The following is a 24,298-nucleotide window of genomic DNA, read 5'->3' as shown; positions in this document are numbered from 1 at the left end:
GAGCCCGGAATCCCAGGCCCATTCACCCGCCACCTTCTTCGAACGTCGGCCGGCGCTCCTCCGGCACCTCCGGGGCAGTGGCGGGTTAACCGGTAAGCACGGTATGCACGGGGTTAACTTTGCGTACTAATCTGTAGTGCACAGTTTCATCTGGGGTTCATGTCGAACGCAGGTGAAATTGCGCCCTAGATTGGTAATGAAGCACAGCGAAGCCCGCGAGTACCCTGTTTATTGAGTTAATCCGTCCTGCTCGAGTTAGCGCGGGAGCAGCGAACAGACCAACGGCCTCGAGGCTGCTCCAGCCCAGGACTCGGAGAGAAATGGGGAAGAAGGGTCGCGCCAAGGGCTTCCGAGGAACTGGAGACCGGACCCCGGAGTGGGATTTCTCTCTCACGGACACCTAGCAGGATCCAGCCATTTGACGAAGTTTTAGCCCATCCCCTTACCAGCAGGGACCTTGAGCCTGGTTTTTCTCACCCATAAAATGTGTTCATAACCACGAAATTGAACACCGGAATCTAATGAGAACACATGAATGAATGACAGCAGGGACCATGACTTAATTCATGCTTTTTTTCCCTCCAACTCCTGGCCCAGTACCATGCCTGGCACACAGCAGGAACTCAAATATTTGTGAAGTAAATTTCCCTTCTAAGCATCCCTCTCCTGGAAGAGTTACCAAGTCAAATGAGGCTACGTGTATGCCGGGCTTTAGCAAACACTTCACAAATGTCCCCAACCACTACGCACTGTGCTAGGCCCACGTCATATGTCAACTGGGCAGACAACGAAGGTGCAAGCAAGACCACTTGCTTAAGAGAGGCCACAGCCAAAACCAAACTCACCGCTGTGACTCGATTCTGACTCATACTAACCCTATAGGACAGAACTGCCCCATTGGGTTTCCAAGGCTGTCATCTTAACAGAGGCAGACCGCCACATCTTTCTCCTGCGCAACAGCTGGTGGGTTCGAACTGCCGATCTTTCAGTTAGCAGCTGAGTGCTTAACCACTGTGCCGCCAGGGCCCCTTAAAAAGAGGCCAAGGGGCAAGGAATTCTTAAAATGCCAGGGTGAAAAAAGCCATGGGCTCCCCTAGGCCCCAAGGTACTAGGACAGATCCTGAGTAGGATGACTGGAGTCTCTATAGCTCGAGTTTCCTTTGGGATGTCTGAAAGACGGACTCCAGTGATCTCAGAATGGTGTGGTTGTGGGTTCTGGTCAGGAAGGTCAAAGCAGCCTATCAACCTCCCTGGAGGATGGGTATACTGGCAGTTTTCTCCTCTGTTCTTTGACTGGCTTCAATTTGGCGAGGGCTTGGAGAAAACACAGAGCCTCAGCTGGAGCAGGGCATATAGCACTTCATTATTTGGTACTGACAGCAGGCAGAGCTCCTGCCTCAACCAGCTCAGAGAAGAACTGAGGTCAACTGGTTGGAGGATGCAGATGGAATCAGTCCACACACTGTTCGAGATGGTCTCAGAGTTGGCCACCAATCACCCACTCTGGGATCCAGCTCCTCCTTTTGAAAGAAGTTTCATGCAAATGAGGTGCTGTTGCATTTGGTTCTCTGCTCCCTGGAGGCGGCTGTGTGTACAGAGCTCAGAGGCTGCCACAGTTGGCCTTGGGGCCCCTTGGAGCCATCAGCGCAACCCTTTCAGTTTTGGTACTGGGCAGTGGTCTCACCCACTTGCTGCCTAGGCCCTTCGACGCTCCCACCCAGAAATGACAACATGGCTATTGAGGCTGACAGTCTTGCTGTAATTGGGAGAAAATGGGCTGCAGTGCATTTGGCAGATTGAGAGTCACGAGCAGCCATGTTGGGGTTTGTGCAGGCAGCCGAGGGGCTCAGGACCCCCAGCCTCACATGGTGAAGAAAGGAAGAAGAAAGAGGTCAAGTTCTAACCCAGATGGGAAAGTTGGTCCCTGGGACAGTTTCTCTTCCTCTCCTCACTCTCAGGAAGGTGGGGGGAAGGGCATCATTTCCCCTTGCTGCCAAAGTTTCCTTTAGGAGAGGCTGGGAAGGATTTAGAAAAACTCATAGTAGAGACAGCCTCTCCCACTGGCCCCCAGCTGGCCTTTGCTCCCTTCTAGTCACTTCACAGCAGAGTCCAAATCCAGAACCGTGTGTGTTTTGTGGGTTGAGGATGGTGAGGATGGACAGGGTAGCCAGAGGCAAGATGGGTGGGGGGTGGGGGGACGTTGTCAAGGGGCAGTGGCCATTCTTAGCAGTTCCAGGGAAACAGGGCCTTTCTCCCAAGCACCCTGCACAGGCTCAGTGGCAGCACTGGCCACCTGCCTTCCCGGGAGGGCTCCAAACGCCCATGGAGTGCCTTAAGAGTAGAGAGGGCTCAGGCAAGGAAGACCACAAAGATGATGAAGAAGACAATGAGGATGAGGAAGATTTTGACCATGAGCCACCGATTGGAGGTGACTGACTGGAAGTACTTGAGGATCTCTGAGTGGGCGGCCTCAACATCCAGCTGGGCTCCTAGCACGTTCTCGTCGATCCTGGGGACAGGCCGGGAGGAAAGGAAACAGGACACTGGATTAAAAAGAATGCTGTTGAGGTGTATTTATTGACATGGAAAGATGGTCACAATATGTGGGGACAAAAAGGGTTTATATACAATATGATACCTTTTTTTGTATCTATTACGGGGCACAAAAAAGGCTCGGGAGGGCTACATAACCAAGTCTTGGCTCTGGTTTGAAAACCGGCTCTGTACTTATTAGCTTATAACCCTAAGCCAGTCACTTAACCTCATGTCTCATTTTCCTCATCTGCAAAATGAGGGTATCCCACACCCTACCTCTCAGGCTGTTGTCAGTCTTAAATAAATCGACAAATATAAAGTGCCAATTTTTTTTTTTTTTTAATCCATAGTAAAGGTGCCCCAGTGATGCAATGGTTAAGTGCTCAGCTACTAATGAAAAGGTTGGTGGTCAGAACCCACCCAGCAGCTCCACAGGAGAAAAAACTAGCAATCTCCTCCGGTAAAGATCATAGCTCAGAAAACCCTATGGGACAGTCCTGCTCTGTCGTGTGGGGTTGCTATGAATCACAATCAACAACCCATGGGTAAGATCCCTCAAAATGTTAGCTGTAATTTTTGGCTCATCAGTACTTACTCATTTCTGTCTAATAAATATATGCTCATTTATAATAGGGAAAAAAGTTCACAGACCATCAGAGTCAGGAAATCCTGGTTCTGAGTGAGAGAAGAAGAGAAATTTAATGTGGACAGGAAGTCAGGGGATGAGAAAAGGCCTACTGGGAGAACATGTCTCTGAGAATGGAAGTACGAGGTAAGAACTGTAAGGTGTTAATTACGTCAGTGCCAGCAGTTTCAGTTGAAGGGCTTAGGAACAATTTTATAGCAGGCTGAAGCAGAAAAGGGGGATAAGGAAACAGAAAATGTAGACAAGCATATGCAAAAGAAACTGAAACTTGAAAGGATGAAAATTTTCCAATAGACATAGACATCCTTCGGTTTAGAGAATTAGGTGTTCTTACATATAGAGAAGTTCTTAGAGGAAGGGCAATCTCTTGAGAAAGTCCCGAGGAAAATAAAGGATTTCCCAGTCAATCTGCATATGCAATCCTAAAAACCAAATAGAAATCCTTATCTTTGCAAAAGTAGTCCCTGTGAGCGGACACACCTGTGGGCTACAAGTACAAAGAATGTGGTGGAGCCTGGCACTCCTGCTGGGAAGTGAGAGGAGAGGGTGGCCCAGTGGCTGCCAGTTCCCAGTCCTGAGAAGGTGGTCATGAAGACTGTGAGCTAACCTCAGTGTCTCAAACACAGGAGGAGCCTGGATCGTATGTGATTTCCAAATAATGTTGGAGAGGCTAACTAAAGTGTCAGGCTTCCTAGCTTTTGGGTATAATAACATTTCTCAGTGTGGATGCGTTTGTTTTCTTATAACCAAATAAGGTTCATATGGGCAACTACGAATGGCTTTGCTTAACAAAAATGGAAAAGGTTAATAAATGCAACCTGGCATATAAAAGATTTTCTACCAGAGTTCATGAATGAAAACTGATAGACAGGAGTTCGGACGGTGAAAAAATCAGGAATCAGTGGGATATTCAGAGATAGTAGCAGGGGAATTAGAAAAAAAATGAATGGGACAGAAAATATTGCTTGGGAAGGAGAGAGGTGAGCTAAGGAAAACAGAAAGGGGCAAAGTATGCAACGGTAGGAGGATAAACAAATGTTCTATGAAGAGAAAGACACACTGTAGAGGGAAAGAATCAAGCCGTAAGAAGCTGGAGTCTTGGGATCAAATTGACAACAGCAACTCAAAAGATTAGATAGGAACCGTAGGGCACATGAGCTTATGTTAATGAGGGGGGAACAACTCAGAAAAGGAAGGTGACAATGGCTGCACAACTCGAAGAATGTCATCAATGTCACTGAACTGTAACATGCAGAAACTGCTGAACGGGTGTGTACTTTGCTGTGTATGTTCCCAACAACAAAATAAAATTTAGGAGGAAAAAAAAAAACTCCTGTGACAACAAGAGCAGATAAGAATGTTGACACATGACAAAAAACGTAGTCAATGTCACTGAATAACTTATTATTTAAATGGGAACCTAATTTGTTGTGTAAACTCTCACTGAAAACACATTATTAAAAAAAAAAAAACCGTGACTGAAACAGAAAAAAAAAATTGATTGCTTATAGACATGGTGGACATTGCGAAGGCGATGTGCAAACGAGTCACTCTTGGGAAGTAAAGGATAAGGAGTGTACAGGGGTGTGGTTATATTATTCATGGGAGGAAACCAAGGCGCGTGACAGCCATCTGGCTATCTCCCGCCCAATATGTGGACATTTTTGCATGGCTGGCTCTGGCCTGATACCTTTTCCAGAGTGTCCTCAGGTAGGAGGACACAGAGGATGAATGTTAATCTCAGCCAAGAATGGGCAGCCAACTTCCTCTAGGTATTAAAAGCAAATGCAGCAGCAGCTAGAGTTTGGCTGAGCAGAAATGACAGATAATGACACTGATATGAGAGCATGGGAAACCAGAGGACTATAATGTGAGTATGAGAAGTTGAGGAGAAAGAAGAAAAAGGTTGAGCCCAAAAAGGCAATGAGCCCAAGAACTAACTGTAAAGGTCACCTGCCCATGATTAGAAGACCTGGGATTTTAGTTTTCTGAGTTTCTGTTTCCCCCAAATTTTATGATTGGGAGTAAATGGAGTCATGTTAAAAATACACAGAAGCTGCTCTGAAGTGGCTCCATATGGCCAGAATGAAGAAATTTCATTGTCATAAAGAATGATGGCAAATGGATTATAATACATTGAATTAAAAAAGCCATGACTTCATAGTGATATATAGAGAAAATACCAGCTAATAAATGTAAAAGGAAATGACAGAATTAGAAAATCACCATTTTGCAATGCACAATCTAACAAGTGATTCCGACAAGGATCACCATGAGCCTGCAGAGCTGGACGTTCACATGGACTCAAAGCATCGCTCCACAGATGACTTAGTCACAGAAAGAGGGAAAATGGGCCTTTCTGACGGAGAAATCTGATGGTTACCACCTTAAAGTGCCCAAACGTGGCATCACCAATAAAGGGATAGTCACACATTAAGTGCCTACAGATGTGATCACCTAGGTTACACAGCCCAAAATAACCTAATCATGAAGACACAATGGACACATGTACGATGCAGGACTTTCTCTAACTCTACTGTACCGGCCTCTTCAAAAACAAGTCAATGTCATAAAAAATAAGACAACACCAAAGGTAGACTAAAGAGAAGTAACAACCAAATACAACGCGTGAATCCTGCTGGGTTCTAAATTGAATTTAAAAAAGCTAAAAACATTTTTTAGAACAAAGACATTTGAATATGATCTGAGTACCAGAGAAAAAAACTCATTGTCGTTAGTCGACTCCGACTCATAGCAACCCTACAGGACAGAGCAGAACTGCCCCATAGGGTTCCAAGGAGCGGCTGGTGGATTCGAACTGCTGACCTTTTGGTTAGCAGCCGAGCTCTTTAACTACTGTACCAGCGGGGTTCCTACATACTGTCAGAGAATTGCTCATTTTTTAGGTATGTGTTATGGGCTGAACTGTGTGCCCCAAAAAGATACGTTCATCAAGTCTCAACCTCTGGTACTTGTTGATGTGACCTTGTTGGGAGACAGTCTTGGAGGATGTTATGAGTTAAAATAAGGTCATATCGGAGTAGGGAGGGCCTTAATCTGACATGACTGATTGTCCTTATAAAAAGAGTAGAGACACAGGGAGAGAGCCACAGAGGAAAGATGGCCAAGAGGCACAAAGACTGCAGTGATGCATCTATAAGCTAAGGAACATGAAGAATTGCCAGGAACCAGCAGAAACTAGGAAAAGGGAAGGAGTGATCTTCTCCAAGAGTCTTCAGAGAGAGCATGGCCCTGCCGACGCCCTTGATTTCAGACTTCTGGCCTCCAGAACTGTGAGGCAATAATTTTTTGTCATTTTAAGCCACCCAGTTTGTGGTACGTAGACTAATATAACAATGGTATCGTGGCTGTTAAGGAGAATGCCTTATGCTTAGCAGGGGCATGCTGAAGTAGTCAGGGAGAAAATGTTGTAACGTTTGCATTTTCAAATGATTCAGGAAAAGACAGAGAAAGCAAACATGGTAAAGTGTTAACAGTTGCTGAGTCTAGGTGACTGCAATGTGGGTGTTCATTGTCCTATCCTCCCAACTTTTCTGTTTGAATATTTTCATTTAAAAATTGGAGGGAAAATTCTCCTAAGACCAGAGTTAATGGTCTGACTGAGACTAGAACGACCCCGGTGGTCATGGCCCCCAGACCTTCTGTTGGCCCAAGAAAGGAAACATTCCTGAAGCCAACTCTTCAAACATGGATTGGACTGGACGATGGGTTGGAGAGGGATGCTGGTGAGGAGTGAGTTTCCTGGATCAGGTGGACACTTGAGACTATGTTGGCATCTCCTGCCTGGAGGGGAGATGAGAGGGTGGAGGGGGTTAGAAGGTGGTGAAATGGACACAAAAAGAGAGAGTGGAGGGAGAAAGCGGGCTGTCTCATTAGGGGGAGAGTAATTGGGAGTGTGTAGCAACGTGTATATGAGTTTTTGTGTGACAGACTGACTTGATTTGTAAACTTGCACATAAAGCATAATTATAAAAAAAAATTGGAGAGGAAAAAGAAATGACAAACATTAAATCAACAGTTTTCATACATTCGAATAAAGTAAGAATCACCTGTTGCACTTCTCAAAAATTCAAGTTCCCAGGTCTCACATCCAGAGATTCTAGAGTGAGGCCCAAGAATCTACATACTGAAGAACTCCAGGTTGAATCAGTGGCTTCCAAAGAGGTTGCTCAAACCCAGATCCAAGAAGCAAACGTAACAAAGTCTATCTTAAAATTTTCATCCTTTCGAGAAGGAAAAGTATCCCTATTTGCAGATGATGTAATCTTATACACAGAAAACCCTGAAGAATCCTCAAGAAAACTTCTGCAACTTCTAATAGAAGAGTTCAGCAGAGTATCAGGATACAAGATAAACATACGAAAGTCAGCTGGATTCCTCTACACCAACAAAAAGAACATCGAAGAGGAAATCACCATTCATAGTAGCCCCCAGGAAGATAAAATACTTAGGAATAAATCTTACCAGAGATGTAAAAGACCTATACATACAAAACTACAAGATACTACTGCAAGAAACCAAGAGACCTACATAAGTGGAAAAACATACCTTGCTCAGGGATAGAAAGACTTAACATTGTAAAAATGTCTATTCTACCAAAAGCGATCTATAGATACAATGTAATTCTGATCCAAACTCCAAGGACATTTTTTTATGAGATGGAGAAACAAATCACCAACTTCACATGGAAGGGAAAGAAGCCCTGGATAAGTAAAGCATCACTGAAAAAGAAGAACAAAGTGGGAGGCCTCACTCTACCTGATTTTAGAACCTATTGTACTGCCACAGTAGTCAAAACTGCCTGATACTGGTACAACAACAGATACATAGACCAACGGAAGAGAAATGAGAATCCAGACATAGATCCATCCACATATAAGCAGCTGATATTTGACAAAGACCCAAAGTTAGTTAAACAGGGAAAAGACAGTCTTTTTAACAAATGGTGCTGCCATAACTATATATCCATCTGCAAAAAAATGAAACAAGACCCATACCTCATACCATGCACAAAAACGAACTCAAAATGGATCAAAGATCTAAATATAAAATCTAGAACGATAAAGATCATGGAAGAAAAAAATAAGGACAATGCTAGGAGCCTAATACATGGTATAAACAGTATACAAAACATTACCAACAATGCAGAAGAGAAACCAGATAACTGGAAGCTCCTAAAAATCAAACAGCTATGCTCATCCAAAGACTTCACCAAAAGAGTAAAAAGATTACGTACAGACCGGAAAAAAGATTTTAGCTATGACATTTCCGATCAGTGTCTGATCTCTAAAATCTGCATGATAGTGCAAAAAATAACAAAAAGACAAATAACTTAATTAAAAAATGCGCAAAGTATATGAACAGGCACTTCACCAAAGAAGACATTCAGGTAGCTAACAAATACAGGAGGAAATACTCATGATCATTAGCCGTTAGAGAAATGCAGATCAAAACTACAATGAGATTCCATCTCACTCCAACAAGGCTGGCATTAATCCAAAAAACACAAAATAATAAATGTTGGGGAGGCTGTGGAGAGATTGGAACACTTATACATTGCTGGTGGGAATGTAAAATGGTACAACCACCTTGGAAATTGATTTGGCGCTTCCTTAAAAAGCTAGAAATGGAACTACCATATGATCTAGCAATCCCACTCCTTGGAATATATCCTAGAAAAATAAGAGCCTTTACTCGAACAGATATATGCACACCCATGTTCACTGCAACACTGTTTACAACACCAAAAAAGATGGAAGCAACCAAGGTGCCCATCAACGGATGAATGGATAAATAAATTATGGTATATTCACACAATGGAATACTACACATTGATAAAAAACAGTGAGGAATCTGTGAAACATTTCATAACATGGAAGAACCTGGAAGGCATTATGCTGAGTGAAATTAGTCAGTTGCAAAAGGACAAAAATTGTGTTAAGACCACTATTATAAGAACACACCACTATTATAAGAACACAAGAAATAGTTTAAAAAGAGAAGAAAATATTCTTTGATAGTTACAAGAGTGGCGGGGGAGGGAAGGAGGGCGAGGCATATTCACTAATTAGATAGTAGACAAGAACTACTTTAGGTGAAGGGAAAGACAACAAACAATACAGGAGAGGCCAGCACAACTGGACTAAACCAAAAGCAAAGAAGCTTCCTAAATAAAACGAATGCTTTGAAGGCCAGTGTAGCAGGGGCAGGTGTCTAGGGACCATGGTTTCAGGGGATATCTAGGTCAACTGGCATAATAAAATCTATTAAGAAAACATTCTGCATCCCACTTTGGTGAGTGGCATCTGGGGTCTTAAACGCTAGCAAGTGGCGATCTAAGATGCATCAATTGGTCTCAACCCACCTGGAGCAAAGGAGAATGATGAACGCCAAGACACGAGGTAATTATGAGCCCAAGCGACAGAAAGGGCCACATAAACCAGAGACTACATCAGCCCAAGACCAAAAGAACTAGATGGTGCCCAGCTATAACTGACGACTACCCTGACAGGGAACACAACAGAGAATCCCTGATGGAGCAGGAGAGCAGTGGGATGTGGACCTCAAATTCTTGTAAAAAGACCAGACTTAATGGTCTGACTGAGACTAGAAGAATCCCAGAGATCATGGTCCCCAGACCTTCTGTTAGCCCATGACTGGAACGATTCCCAAAGCCAACTCTTCAGACAGGGATTGGACTGGACTATAAGACAGAAAATCATATTGGTGAGGAGTGAGCTTCTTGGCTTAAGCAGACATACAGGCTACATGGGCAGCTCCTGTCTGGAAAGGAGATTAAAGGCAGAGGGGGACAGAAGCTGGCTGAATGGACATGGGAATACAGCATGCAGAGAAGGAGTGTCCTGTCTCATTAAGGGGAGAGCAACTAGGAGTATATAGCAGAACTGGAAAGTGACGTCTGTTCTTACTGTCTCTGATTCCTCTTCACTCGTTCTCTCTTAAATCCCACTCCACTTAGGCTTTTGCTTCTAGCCCTCCATTGAACCACCCTCAAAGTCACCAACAACATCTACATTTCTGAATCCAATGACTAGTTTTCATTCCTGGAGATTCTGCTTCTGGTAATGGCTGGGCAGCTCCTATTAGACCAACCTCCCATAAATTACAACTATAAACCCCACATGAAATATAAAAAACGACTTCAGTTTAGCAAATTTAGCTGCTTGCCAAAACAAAAATATCAATATTCTTTGGAGAAACATAACAGAATTTAGAATCCCTCTAATGCATCACAGCTATTGCTAGATATTAAAAAAAAAAACAAACAAACCCAGGAGACCATGATCCATACTCCAGAAAAGAGGCAAAGAATAGGGACAGACCTCAATATAATCTAGATGTTGGGAATTAGCAGACAGGGGTTTTAAAGTAGCTATTAAAGAAAAATACGCTTGCAGTGATTGGAAAGGTAGTAAATCTCAGTAGAGAAACAAACTATAAAAAAGAAACAAATGGAAATTTTAAAACTGAAAAATACAGTATCTGAAATAAAAAATTCACCAGATAGGCTTAACAGCAGACTGGCAATGACACTGGAAACTTATTGAACTTGATAGATCAATAGAAATTATCCAAATATCCAGAGGAAAAGAGATTAGGAAAAAAGAACCACCCCAGGGACCTGCAGGGCAATATCAAATGGCATTTCATAAATACATATATATGAAACTTCATGTATTCATGTGAAACATCACAAGGCATTTCATATATACATATAAAAATTATATACACATGTATTTATAAGACCCTCAGAAACCCCAGTGGGTTTTTTTTTGGTTTGGTTTATAAGATCCTCAGCATGATGGATTGACACAGTGGCTGCAACAATGGGCCAATTACAACAACCACTGTGAGGATGGCACAGGACTAGGCAGTGTTTCCTTCTGTTGTATATACAGTTGCTGTGAGTTGGAACTTACTTAACAGCCCCTAACAAAACATATGTATGTATATAAGGAAAACTGGGGACCCAGAAGAAGAGATGAAGAAGAAGCAGAAGACACATTTGAAAAAATAATGGTCAAAAATTTCCCAAATTTCGTGAAAGACAAAAATTTACAGTTTCAAGAAGCTCAGAGAAGCCCATGCAGGATAAATTCAAAGAAAACCACATCTAGATACGTCATAGTCAACTGTTGAAAACCAAAGCTAACAAAAAGATCTTGAAATGCTGCCAGAGAAAAACAACACACTGCATAGAACAATTAATTTCCATTAAAAACAATGGAGATCAAAAGACACAGAACTACATAAAGTGTGTAAAAAATAAAACTGTGAACCCAGAGTCCTATATGCAGAGAAAATATCCTTCAAGAAAAAAGATAATGTTGGAAAAATTTGGGAAAGATTAATGGTGATGATGAAACAATACGCTGGACAAAATGAAGGTCACTGAACTGCACATGTGAAGGCTGTAGGAACAACAAACGTTCTGCTACTGATATGCTTACCACAATTAAAAAAAGAATAAAGGTAAAATAAAGAAATTTTCAGATAAAAGAAATCTAAGAGGATTTGTCGTCAGCAGATCTGCACTATAAAAAATGCTTCAGGTTGAAGGGAAGTGGTGCCAGACGGAAACTTGGGTCTTCGGAAAGAAATGAAGAACCGGAAATGGGAGACATGTGAATAAATAGAAATGACTTCTTTTCCTCCTAATTTCTTTAAAATACATTTAACTTTAAAACAAAAATTGTACTGCACAGGCCAAACTCCGCTCGCTTGCATACCTTGCTGTCTTTGTACCCATGTCTGACAAACCCGGTATAGCTAAGATCGAGAAACTCAATAAATTGAAATTGAAGAAGACAGAAACGCCAAGAGAAAAATTTTCTGCCTTCAAAAGAGATGATCAAACAGGAGAAATATGCAAGAGACCCGTAACGAGGCAGGTGTCGCCAATACGCACTGCTTTCTTATTTTACTACTTTTAGCTGTTTAACTTTGTAAGCTGCAAAGAGGTTGAATCCAGTGTAAATGGCTGTGCTGCCTCTTTTCACATCGAAGAATCACAAACTACTAAGGACAAAGGCCACACCTGCCGCTCGCTCGTTCCCACTGGCCTGTCTTGCTGGCAGAGAAGAAAAAGAACTTGCATGCTGGTGAAGGAAGAAGCTGGGTGGGACGACAGCAAATACACAGACCAAAGGCAAAGCTGCAGACTATGAAACACATTTTAAGAGTGTTTATTTTTTGATTGTTCAAATGATTTTAATTACTGAAACGCACAATTTTGAAATATTCAAATAAAAAGTTTTAAAACCTGAAAAAATTATGCTATTGTATTGTTGGATTCATAAAGTATGTAGGTGAAACAAACACAACATTATAAAGGACGGAGGAGAGGACTGAAGGTTCTCCCGTTGTATATGAAGTGGCACTATTTTAACTTTAAGGAGACTGTGGAAGTTAAGGATGCATATTTAATGAACTCAACATAATCTACTTAGATTTTCAGCTCCCATCTGGTTTGACGTATCAGCAAAATGTGTAACAGCTGATCAATCTTTTCTTGACTTATTTTCTTCTCTGGGCTCCTAGGCAGGGCTTCCAACTGGTTCAGCCTAGTTCAGTTATGGCCAATGAAACAAAAGCCCAACAGTGAAGGAACCCAAATTTTTTAGAAATGTGGGTGAAGTGGAAAGATAAGCAGAATGGAGAAAATTACAGGTCAAAGCCCTGGAATGGGAGACTCGGAAGAAGCATAGTGAGGCCTATCAGGAGCCTGATGCAGGAAACTGGATTCTGCCATGCCTGTAGACAGCAACACACATTCAAAGTGGCGTGGTATGCCACCCTCTTTGAGTTAGGCACGACTGTTTCCAACTCTGCTGGTCAAGAGATTTGGTTGCTATGCAACACGCATGCTGCCCTTGTTTTTTTAAGACAGACATTAAGTTTCTAGCAGGGCTTTACCCATAATTATTCTTCCATTTCACCCACATTTTAAATTTGGGTCTGTTCTGATTACACTTCATCGACCATTACTGAATCGGTTCAAACCACTTTGAAGCCCTGATCCTAGACACCATACTTGTTAATTTTTTTCCTACCTCATCACTGTGCTCCTTCTCAGTTTCCTCCCAGGACTGAGACTTCAGTCCAAAAACTACCCCACAATTCAGTGCTTATCTCCTTCTTTATACACTCACTCCCTTAGCCAGTGCTATGCATTAAATTGTGCCCCCACAAAATAAATGCTGGAAGCCTAACCTCTATACCTGTGGAGGTAACGTAATGCAAAACAATTACGTTACATGTAATGTAATAATCTTCCATAATGTAATCTAATTTAATCTAATCAATCAATCAAAGTCACACCAGCATAGGATACAACGTAAACCTAATCACTTCTGAGTTTTATAAAAGCAGCATAGACATCGAGACATACGTGCACACACAGAGGAAGACATATCTGACCCCATGTGAGGATCACCTACAAGCCAAGGAACCAACAAACACCTGGGGACTACAGCAGAGAAGGAATCAATACCGCCAAAACCCTAATCTGGACTTTTAGCCTCCAAAAAATAAAATAAATTTCTGTTCTTTAAAGCCACCCACTTATGGTGCTTGTATAACAGCTCACAGTCCAATTCCATCCACATTTGCATCTCCGGCTCAGACCTGTTTCTTAAACCCCACATATCCATCTGCCTGTTGGACATCTTCTCTGAGATGTCTAACGGACAACAGACTACCTCTTGATGGACGGTGTCCAACGACAACCTTATCTGCCCCCAGACCTACCCTACCCCAAGTAGCCATCCCTATTTCCAACGAAGGCCACAAATACTCTCAGTTGCTCACATAAAAAACCTGGGGTTATCAACTTCTCTTTTCCTCTCACACCGTATATATGGAGCCCATCAATTAACTGATGCTGCTGCCTCTACCTTCAAGATATATCCAGAATCCCACTGCTACCACCTTGGTCCCAGCCACCACCAACTCTTGTCTACATTGCTGCAAAGGTCTCTGGACTGTTCTATCCTAGCCCCCATAATCTGTGCTCAATAAAGCAACCAGAATGACCCTTTTAAAACTGAAGTCAGATCATGTCACCCTTTGGACAAAACCCCGCAATGGTTCCCCATGTCACTCAATAAAAGTCAAAGCCTCAAAATGGCCTTAAAATGCCCCACATGACCTGGTCCTTCATTTCCCAAGAACCCACCTTGTACTACTCTTTCCCTCACCTCTACTCATCCCCAACCATACTGGCCTCTTTGCTGTCCTTGAACTCATCAGATACATTCCTGTCTTAAGGCATTTAACACTGGTTTTTTCCTTTGCTTAGTATCCTCTTTCCCTAGATATCTACAGGGTAACTCCCTTAGCTCCCTGCAAGTCTTGGTCAGATGCCATCTTCTTACTAGGGCCTACCTTAACCACCCGTGGTGAAACAAGCTCCTTTATGTGGCCTTTCACCTTGGTTCTTTGGAAAAACAGCTTGAGAGAGTTTTTTCCCCTAAGCCCTGAGAAGTTACCTTTGCCCTAATTTTCTACCCCGGTTTGTTTAGGCCAGGTAGATTGACATTTCTTGGGTAGGCCGTAAACAGTTTGTAGTTTGATACTTTTTGTCTTGTCCTGGGCCTACAGCCCACCCTGTGATTGGTATGCACCTTGCAGGGACTGGCCAACAGACTATGCAAATGAAGTACCTGTGGCCTATGGAGAGGGGATTGGTCAGTTTGTGACCACCCCCCCCGCCCCGCCATGCCTTGAAATTGACAAGGAGTTGTGTACATATGCAGCCAATCCCACAGAGATTTTTCAGACAGAAGAAGCAGGAAGACAGAAGCAAAAAGAAGAGAGAAAAGCAGCAGAGGGAGAGGAGGCAAGGAACCTCCTGAAAGAGCAGTAACACCAGTTAAGGGCTGTTAACTCTGAAGATAGTGACAGGCTTGGGAGGGGCATAGCAGCAGTTGGTGGTGACAGACAGCAGGTACAAGGGTAGACTGTCCTGAGGGGGCCAAGAAGAGCTGGTCCTCAGGGGGCTGAGAGGAAGCCTGCACAGCCAAGAGGAGCTGAGAGAGCTGTCCCGCACTGAAGAAGGGAGACTTTGCCTACATGCTTCCTGGTCCTGATCCCGAGTTGTAGCGTGCTGATCCTGATCCCTACTTGTACTCTGTTCCTTAATAAACTCCTTAACTGCAAGTACAAGTCTGGGAGTTCTGAGACGCTGCAGTGGACTGCCAAACCCGAACGGGGGAGGGAAGAGTGCTGAGTGGTGGGAGAGTGGCTGGTGTCAGAGATGGAGTGGTATAGCCACTTGGAGAATGTAAAAATCTGGAATTGGCTTTGTGCTGATTCTCGTATTTGTAGTTATTTGTACAGGGGCCAAGAGGAACTGAGAGGAGGCCTGCAATGAAGAAAGGAGACTTTGCCTACATGCTTCCTGGTCCTGACCTTGAGCTGTAGAGCCTGTTGATCCTCAACAGTAAGTACGGTCTGGGAGTTGTATGCGGCCACTGCAATGAATTACTGAACGCAGAACAGAAGTAGGAGTGCTATGTGGAGCATGGCTGGTATCAGAATTGGTAAAAAGGTCGGAGAGTGTTTAACTTGCACCTCACAGGGATCTGCCTTGGGCTGATCTTGACTTGCTTTATCCCCCGTGAAGTTAGACAGGTTCTGACACTACTACCAGCACTACCCATTTACACCATTCTAGTTAAAATTACAACTTGCCCCTCCAAACCTGGTCCTCCTGGTTAGATTACCACACTCGATTTTTATTTATAGCATTTACCACTTTTTTTTCACTACTTTTTTTTTTCATTTATCACTTTTTATATATTGTTAAATATCTAGATGATTTATTTACTCATTATGCTTATTTTTAATTATCTATTCGCCTACTAAAATGTAAGTTCCACCCGGACAGAGATCTTTGTCTCTTTCATTACTGCTGTATCCTCATGACCGTCAGAAAGCTAAGTGCTACAGAAAAGGACCAGATAAAAATGTCTCTTGCGGTAGCAGGGGCCCCAGAGGAGTGAGGCCCTCCCATTGGTGGGACAGATGCTCTCACTTACTGGTTCCAAAGTCTTACATGCCCTAGCCCCTGCCTACCACCCTCCAGTCTCGTCCTATACCTCTCTATTCCTATTCACTACTTTCCAGCCAAACTGGCCTTCATTCTTGAATACAGCAAGACTGGCCCACCTTAGGTCTTTGCTCTAGCTGTCCCTACTGCCTAGAATACTTTCTCTCTTCTTCACATGGTTGGATCCCTCTCGTCATTCAGATCTCTGCTTAAATGTCATGTCTTCTTCAGTGTGGCTTTCCCTGACACCCAATCCAATGAACCTACTTAGTCACTTTCTTAATATGCCATTCTACTTTCATTCTACGAGCAACCCTTACGACTACCTAAGATTTTCTTGTTTGTCAATTCTTTTTAATGGCTGTCCCTTCCCAGTTCCATACGTACACTACAAAAACAGTGTATGAGATAGACACCTTACTGTTCCATTCACTGCTGCCAGTATATGAAATAGACACCTTACTGTTCCATTCACTGCTGTATCCCCAGTACCTACAACAGTGCCTGACATGGAGGACATGCTCAATAAAAATTTGTCAAGTGGATATAGCAGCTGAAGCTGCTTCTGGGAACCTTAAGGATGCAAAGCCACAGGTAAGAGAAGGCTTCTCTGTCTGGAGCAAGAGATAGAGTGTCTCACCTCTGAATGGTTTCCTCCTGTTCCTTAACCATGTGTGCCAATTGCTGAAAGATGCTGCCCAGCTCAACAATTGTAGACTCAATGTTCTGCATGGTGTCTGCTCGACTCTGGATATAGGAATCCTTCAGGAGAGGGAGAGAGCACAAGAGCACTGTGAGCTTCTCCAGGATAGGGCCTGGGTCTTTAGGACCCTCCCAGCTTGCCATTCTGCCCATAACACACTTCAAACACTCGCTTGTGAACCATAGAGGAGGAAAGACGAGCTGTCATCCTCCTTTTGGGAGAGATGAGCAACTCTTGCCCAGTTCAGACCCTAGGTACCTGCTCGTCAATGAGCTGCAGCTGCTGGCTAGTCCGAGAGTCTGCCATATCAATGGCCACATCCCCAGAGGCACGGGACTCCGCTCCCAAAACCACAGCACCACCCGCTGGAAGGAAGAAAGAAGACAGGGCACATCTTAGTGGTTAAAAGTAGGTTCAGAGCCCGCATGCTCTGGATTTGAGGCCCAGCTCTCCCACTTACTAGCCTTGTGACCCTGGACAAGTCATTGAACCTCTGTGAGCCTCAGTTTCCTCACCTGTAAAATGGGGATAATAACAGCTGCTTTCTCAAAGGGTGGTTATGAAAATCAAATAAGATAATATGAATAAAGTGAGTATGCGTACCAAAGGTATTAGGTACTATTATTTTTCTAAGGAGCCCTGGTGGCACAGTAGTTGAGCACTTGGCTGAAAACTGAAAGGTTGGCGGTTCAAACTCACCAGCCGCTTTGTGGGAGAAAGATGTGGCAGTCCGCTTCTGTAAGATTTACAGCCTTCGAAAGCCTAGGGAGCAGTTCTACTCTGTCCTATAGCATCTCTATGAGTCGGAATAGACTTCATAGCAGTGGATTTAATTTTTGGTTTTGGTATTGTTGTTCTGAAACATCACTAAGTTCACTCCCAAAGGTGAGAATGTGAGAGACAAAGTATGGATCACAAATCCCAGCAATCATGTTTGACTCTGAGAGATAAAGCCTAATGAATTCTACGCTGCAGGAATTCAGCAACTTCCTTGCCCCTCCATTTACCTACCAACACCTGCCTTTAGAGGGTGCCATCACAACCAGAATAACTAACTAGGCTTTACCCTCTCAGGGCTGTCCCTATTTATTGCTTGTGACTTACCCAGGTGGTTGGGGGCAAGGGTCAGAGCTGACACAGGTGCCCGAGAGAACTGTTCCCGCCGGCTCTTCTGCTGCTTCAGATTCTAGGGTTGGGGAAGAAATGCAAAAAGGTCCTGAGGGCTGTGGAAAGCGGCCATGTTAAAGAGATCCTTCTTGCTGGCCCCATAACCCTGTTGCCCTCACTCTTCCATGGGCCCTCCTTCCCATTTCCTTCTTGGGCCCTTACCCCCAGATTCCTACCCCTCCTACATAGATTCTTCTTACCTCTGTCCTCACTTCTAAAACCGATTTGAAGTCATTGGACATGGAGGCCAATTTGGACTAGAAAAAAAGAAGAAAAGGTCAGCCAGAGAAAAGAACACCTTCCTCCCCTCTGCCTCCCTCACTCTTCCCCCCAGGTCTCACCTGCAAAGAGACCACAATGGTGTTGGAATGGGTCTGCAAGTGTCGGCCACTCTGGCTGCCCTTGGCCCTCACAAAATCCTGAAGCTGGGCAATTTGTTTGTTAAGGCTATTGATGTCCTGGGAAAAGAGACAACAAAAAAATAATAATTATCAAGCAGACTGTTCCCAACCATCATCTTTCCACATGGACATCTCTGGCAGGGAGGGCAGGGTAGAAGTTACCAACAGGAGTTGGGGTATCTCCTTCAGACCAGAGGGCCTGTTGGGACTTCCCAACTAGAATGCTCTAGAGTTTGCTCTAACTCAGTCCCTGCAGAGAAGGGCCAGAAAGAGGAGAAATATGGCCTCAGTCACTTTCAAACGACTGACTTGTTTACTCCAACACCGTGAGGTCATGCTCATGGCCAATTTCTTACAAGGCCAATCTTGGACCCAGAGCATGCTGACCAACAAGGCACCTGGAGCCTACCCAGGAAAGGGAAAGAATATCTAGTATTTTCTATGGTTTCCCAAAGACATCAACAAAGTGCTTTTTATACACGGAATTCCTTTTAAAAATTACTATTGCAAAAGAGTAAAAGCTGTGACTTGCCCAAGGTCACCCACAATGAGTTAGTATCATGGTCAGCCTTCCTATGCCAGACCAAATGTATATTTCCCACTCCCAATCAGGTCTCAGATGTCATTTCTTCAGCCAGGCTATCCTAAACCACCTCATCTAAAGTAGTCCCTAGTCCAAGTAACTCACCTTTGTTTACTTCTTCCATATGATTTATTACTATCTGAAATTATTTTTTCTGTTTACGCATATAGTATCTATCTCACCAAATCAGAAAGTTCTTTCAGGGCAAGGACCACATCTATCTTGTTCACTGCTGAATCCCCAATACCAGGTAGCCAAAAGGCACTCAGTCATGTGAGGGATTGAAAAAAATAAATCCTCACAACAGCCCTATTAAGTAGGTACTACTATTATCCTCTTTTTACTGATAAAGAAACTGAGGTTCAGAGTAGTTGGCTAGCTTAACCAAGGTAAACAAGGGATCTGAACTCAGGTTTGTCTGAATCCAGTGGGCTGGTTCTTATATGCCTATGCAGTAACACCTCAAGAGTTAAGAGGACCCTCTTCTACAAGCTCAGCACCTCCTGAATGCATCTGCTCTTGGGCCTCTGCCATAATCATCTTTGTACTGGATAATCATAGCAGCCCCTCCCTAGCTTCTCTGCCCCATCCATGTTCCAGGTCACACTCTCCTCCTAAAAAGACTCCCTTTGTAGCCCATCGCATTCAGGGTGATTCCACACTCCTTAGCAAGGCCCACAATGCTCTTCATAACCAGCCTTCAACCTACTTTTCCAGCCTCACCTCCTGACATTGACTCAGTAAATACTGAGTGCCCTCTGTATGTTGTGGTCAGGGTCCATCATGTCGGTTCTGACTCACAGCAACTTTGTGTATGATGGAATAGGACACTGCCCAGTCCTGCACCATCCTCACAATTGTTGCCATGTTTGAACCCATTGTTACAGCCACTGTGTCAATCCATCTCATTGAGGGTCTTTCTCTTTTTTGCTCATCCTCTACCAAGCATGATGTCCTTCTCCAGAGACTGGTCCCTCTTTATAACGTGTCCAAAGTACATGAGACGAAGTCTCGCCATCCTCCCTTCTAAGGAGCATTCTGGCTTTATTTCTCCCAAGACAAATTTGTTCATTCTTCCGGCAGTCCACAGTATATTCAATATTCTTTGCCAATACCATAATTCAAAGACATCAATTCTTTACTGGTTGTATTTATTCATTATCCACCCCCTGCATGCATATGAGATGACTAAAAATACCATGGCTTGGGTCAGGTACTCCTTAGTTCTCAAAGAACATCTTTGCTTTTTAACACTTCAAAGAGGTCTTTTGCAGCAGATTTGCCCAATGCAATAAGATGACATTTGATTTCTCGACTGCTGCTTCCATGGGCATTGATTGTGGATCCAAGATGAGATCCTTGACAACTTTAATATTTTCTCCATGTATCATGTTGTTGCTTATTGGTCCAGTTGTGAGGTCTCTTGTTTACATCGAAACGTAATCCATATTGTAGGCTATGATCTTTGATTTTCATCAGTCAAGTGCTTCAAGTTCTCTTCACTTTCAGCAAGCAATATTGCGTTGTCTGCATACTGCAGGTTGTTAACGAGTCTTCCTCCAATCTTGATTCCATATTCTTCATCGTATAGCCCAGCTTCTCGTATTACTTGCTCAGCATATAGACTGAATAAGTATGGTAAAAGAATACAACCCTAACACGCACCTTTCCTAATTTTAAACCACGCAGTATGCCCTTATTCTGTTTGAACAACTGCCTCTTGGTCTATACACAGGTTCCATGTGAGCACAAGTGTTCTGGAATTCCCATTCTATATGTCAGACACTGTTACATGGACACTTAGGATTGATCTTTGAAAAAGCAGGAAGGAAAATCCCTGTTCTTAGGGTACTTATGTTTTCATATTCTTTCTTTGTTGGGTGTGGTTGAGATAGGTGGGATGGAACAAAACCAAATGATAAACAATAAGCATAATAAACAACGTCATTACAGAAAATGTTAGAACGGAAAAAGAAAATAAGAGCAGGGCAAGGGAGCCAGAGTTTGGGGCGCTGGAGTATTAAACAGCATAAGGGCAGGCATTCGTGAGCAGATAACGTCTGAGCAAAAACTGGAAGGCATGTCTTATTCCTGAACTTTCCCTTTTTAAGCCATGCCTCTGTACACACAGTTTTCTCTGTCTGGAATGTCCTTCCACTGCTGCTACACAAGACTTGAAACCAGTTCAGATTTCATCTCTGCTATAAAATCCTTCCCAGCACCCCCAACGGGTCTCACTGATCTTTTTGTAAGCTCTTTTCTGTACCACTTGACTCCTACTCACTGTAAGTATGGGTTCATGGGGCTGGATACCTCTTCTAGACAATAAGCCTGAATAAGGAATCTTGTCTCATGTTTTTGTCACCAGTGCCCAGCATACTCCTTTGTACCTTGTAGGTTATCCAAAAGTATCTACTGGCTCAATGGATGAGTAGGATGCTTGGGGCTGGCTCTAGAAACTTGCTCTGGGCTTCCACAGCAATGGAAAATGATGGAAGTGATCTGACCGATGGCTAGTAGCTCACCTGTTTGATGATGTATGTCAGCTCCTCGATTTCCACTGCTTTATCATCAAAGAGGGACTTGCGCTTTGCCACTGCAGGGACAAGTGAGAACCCACAACAGGTGAGGTCAGAAACAGGACTCAGAGTAAGGCTCCCCAATGTCTTTGGTTCATTGCCCCACCACAAAAGGGTCCCCCAAAACACTCACAGATTGTCAGCTTCTCCAGCTTGGCAAATGTGTTGCTGAGATCTTTCCCAATGCGCCTGCAAATAAGCATTAGTGAGAGCACTGTAAGAAAGGGCAGGAAAGTGCCTATTCCCGCATCAGCTCCAGCACAGCCAATCCCAGTCCTCACAGCCAAGCCTATCAAAGGCAAGCCCACTTCTGCTCAGACACAAGAGCATACCACCACACCGCTTCTCTCGACTCACTTGGCCATGAGGGTGAATTCACTGCGCTGCCGGACAGCACGCAGAGCTGGCTTGTTCGTTTGGATTCCATTCTGAAAAGCAATGTCAGGAGGTGACAACTTTAGCTCTCCCTTCCTCATTTCCAGACTTTACTGCTCCTCAGATGCCCACTAAACTCCTTCTAGTGATGAGCTCCTTAATCAGATAGCCTAGATTTACCAGCAGTAGTAGTTTAAGAGCTCAGATTAAAGACAAGTAGATCTGGGTTCAAAGCTTGACTCTCACTTATTAGCTGAGAGACTTAAACCATTTTGAGTCTTTGTTTCCTCTACTCTAAAAGGAAAACAATTCACCTATCTCCTATTATTGTTACTGAAACTAAATGACAAAAAAGCTGTAAAGTATTTTAAACAAATATTGAGTATATTATAAATACTAAACTGGTAGGTGGTACTGCCATTCTATTCTCAGAATCAAAAGAGAAGTATAACTAGAAGGTTTGGAGATCATGTGGATGAGCAGCTATTAGCAAGAGCTGAACACGAAATATACTTAAAAATAGTTACCCAGATCCCACTTGGATTTAGGAATCTGGACTTAGACAAACGAATTTGCCTTTTAAAAGACACTCTAAAGCAATTCTGACAAAAATCACTGATCTAGAAAACTTCTCTCATTTTAATGACAGAAAAACTGAGGTCCAAATAGTAATTAACTTCCTCACGGTCACAAAACAAACTTCTGTTAGAACTACGTGGGAACCAGAATTCAAGGTGCATGCCTCCCAGCTAAAGCGTATTGCTAGAGCCTGTTACTTATCCAAATCAAATACAGTGCAGCCACCTCTGGCCCTGAGGGATTCCTCCCAGAACAACAGCCCTACCCTCAGGGGGTTCTTCACAGAAGTCAAGGTCCTTGCCTCCAGTTAGCTAACCTGCATCTTCTCTGCTGCTTAGTAGATCCCACAGCCCCACACATGAGTCTGCCATCAGGATCCCCCAAGAACTACTTCAGCAAACAGTGCTGCAGCCCACTTCCCCACCGACTACGGCTCACCTCTCGCCTTTCCCACTCCAGGTCCTTACCTGACGGCTCTGCAGGGACTTGCAAGCAGACAGGAACTCTTGGGTCCGGTCCCGGCAGGACATGGCGTCGGGAGGGGGAGGGACTAGGGCCACTGGGGGGGGCAGAGGGGCGATGTCGCTGCTGCCACTGCCAGCAGTTGCAGGGGACAGGACCTGTGTCTTTGAGAGACCCAGGTAGACACCCTGATCCGTGTTCTTAGATCCGTAGCGTTTCCGCGGGATCATTGAGACGCATAACCTCGGACTGTTGTGGAGGGGAGAGTGTCATTCCCCAGGCAGCCTCCATCCCCACAAGTTCCCCCCGACCAGCAAATTCTCCGGCCCTTTCTGCACCTGGCACGGACTTTCGCGCCCAAGGCCGGCCCGCAGCGGGAAGGCCCCGCTTCCTTCCCGGCTCAAGTTGTCCCCTCCTCAGACCCTTCTTCCAACTTGGCTCGGTCGGCCAGGGCGCGGGCCCGGGGCCCTGAGCGCAGCCAGGGCCAGAGCCACGTCCCGTGGCCCTGAGGCTACAGCTCGGCAGGTGCAGCTGCCCCAGGCCTTAACTGGGCCGTCCCGTACCCCTGGGCTCCTTAAACTCCTCAGGGGGAAACGGTGACGGACTTCCTGACCGGGACACACTTCGGTGGGCGGAGGGGGGAATCTCTAGGTGTTTATTTGAAACAGGAAGTCCCACCCCCCGCCCAAGTTCCGCCTCCTGGAGGATTGCAACCACTGATTAGCTAATATCGACGTCTTTCTCAACAGGAGCGTTCCTGATTGGACGGTCAAGCATTCGCTCACCGCCCCCCCCACCGGGCCGGCAAGACTTGCCGGCTCGTCCCCTGTTCCCCTCCCCCCCGTCGCCGCCCCCAGAGAGCCGCTGTCCCGGAGCTGACACGGCGACCAGACCCCCTCTTAAAGCGAATCCTACCTCCTCACTGCCGCCGGCCGCCGCTGCCTATGCCACAGTCTCCTGGGCCGTCACTGCCTCCTGCCCGAGAGCAGAAGCCGCCGAAACCCGGCCAAAGATTGGAAGCCGCCACGTCACCCACACGTAACCCCGCCCCTGGTGACGACAGCGCGGCGCCACGCTTTTCCAAGCCCGGCGACCCGGCAGACACGCCCCTGCCCGAGCGTAGGCGTGACCTCACCGTCCCATTGGCTAGGCCGATACCGTGACCCCGCCCCAGA

At 44.6% G+C, this 24,298-nt stretch overlaps 1 protein-coding gene across 1 annotated transcript; it reads right to left on the bottom strand.

The window, feature by feature from the left end:
- Positions 1-51: 51 nt before the first annotated feature.
- Positions 52-24,150, bottom strand: STX5 (syntaxin 5). Its single transcript, XM_003419639.4, has 11 exons — positions 24,039-24,150; positions 23,129-23,372; positions 22,065-22,135; positions 21,841-21,896; positions 21,654-21,724; positions 18,486-18,602; positions 18,345-18,401; positions 18,082-18,163; positions 17,236-17,342; positions 16,915-17,036; positions 52-2,509 (listed from the first exon to the last, which is right to left on the bottom strand). The coding sequence occupies exons 2-11, from the start codon at positions 23,351-23,353 to the stop codon at positions 2,350-2,352; spliced, it is 1,068 nt and encodes a 355-aa protein (XP_003419687.2). The 5' UTR covers positions 23,354-23,372; positions 24,039-24,150; the 3' UTR covers positions 52-2,349.
- Between the last annotated feature and the right edge of the window lie 148 nt (positions 24,151-24,298).

This window comes from Loxodonta africana, chromosome 7, assembly GCF_030014295.1.
Source record: "Loxodonta africana isolate mLoxAfr1 chromosome 7, mLoxAfr1.hap2, whole genome shotgun sequence".
Lineage (NCBI taxonomy): Eukaryota > Metazoa > Chordata > Mammalia > Proboscidea > Elephantidae > Loxodonta > Loxodonta africana.
This window is presented reverse-complemented; position numbering and strand designations above follow the sequence as displayed.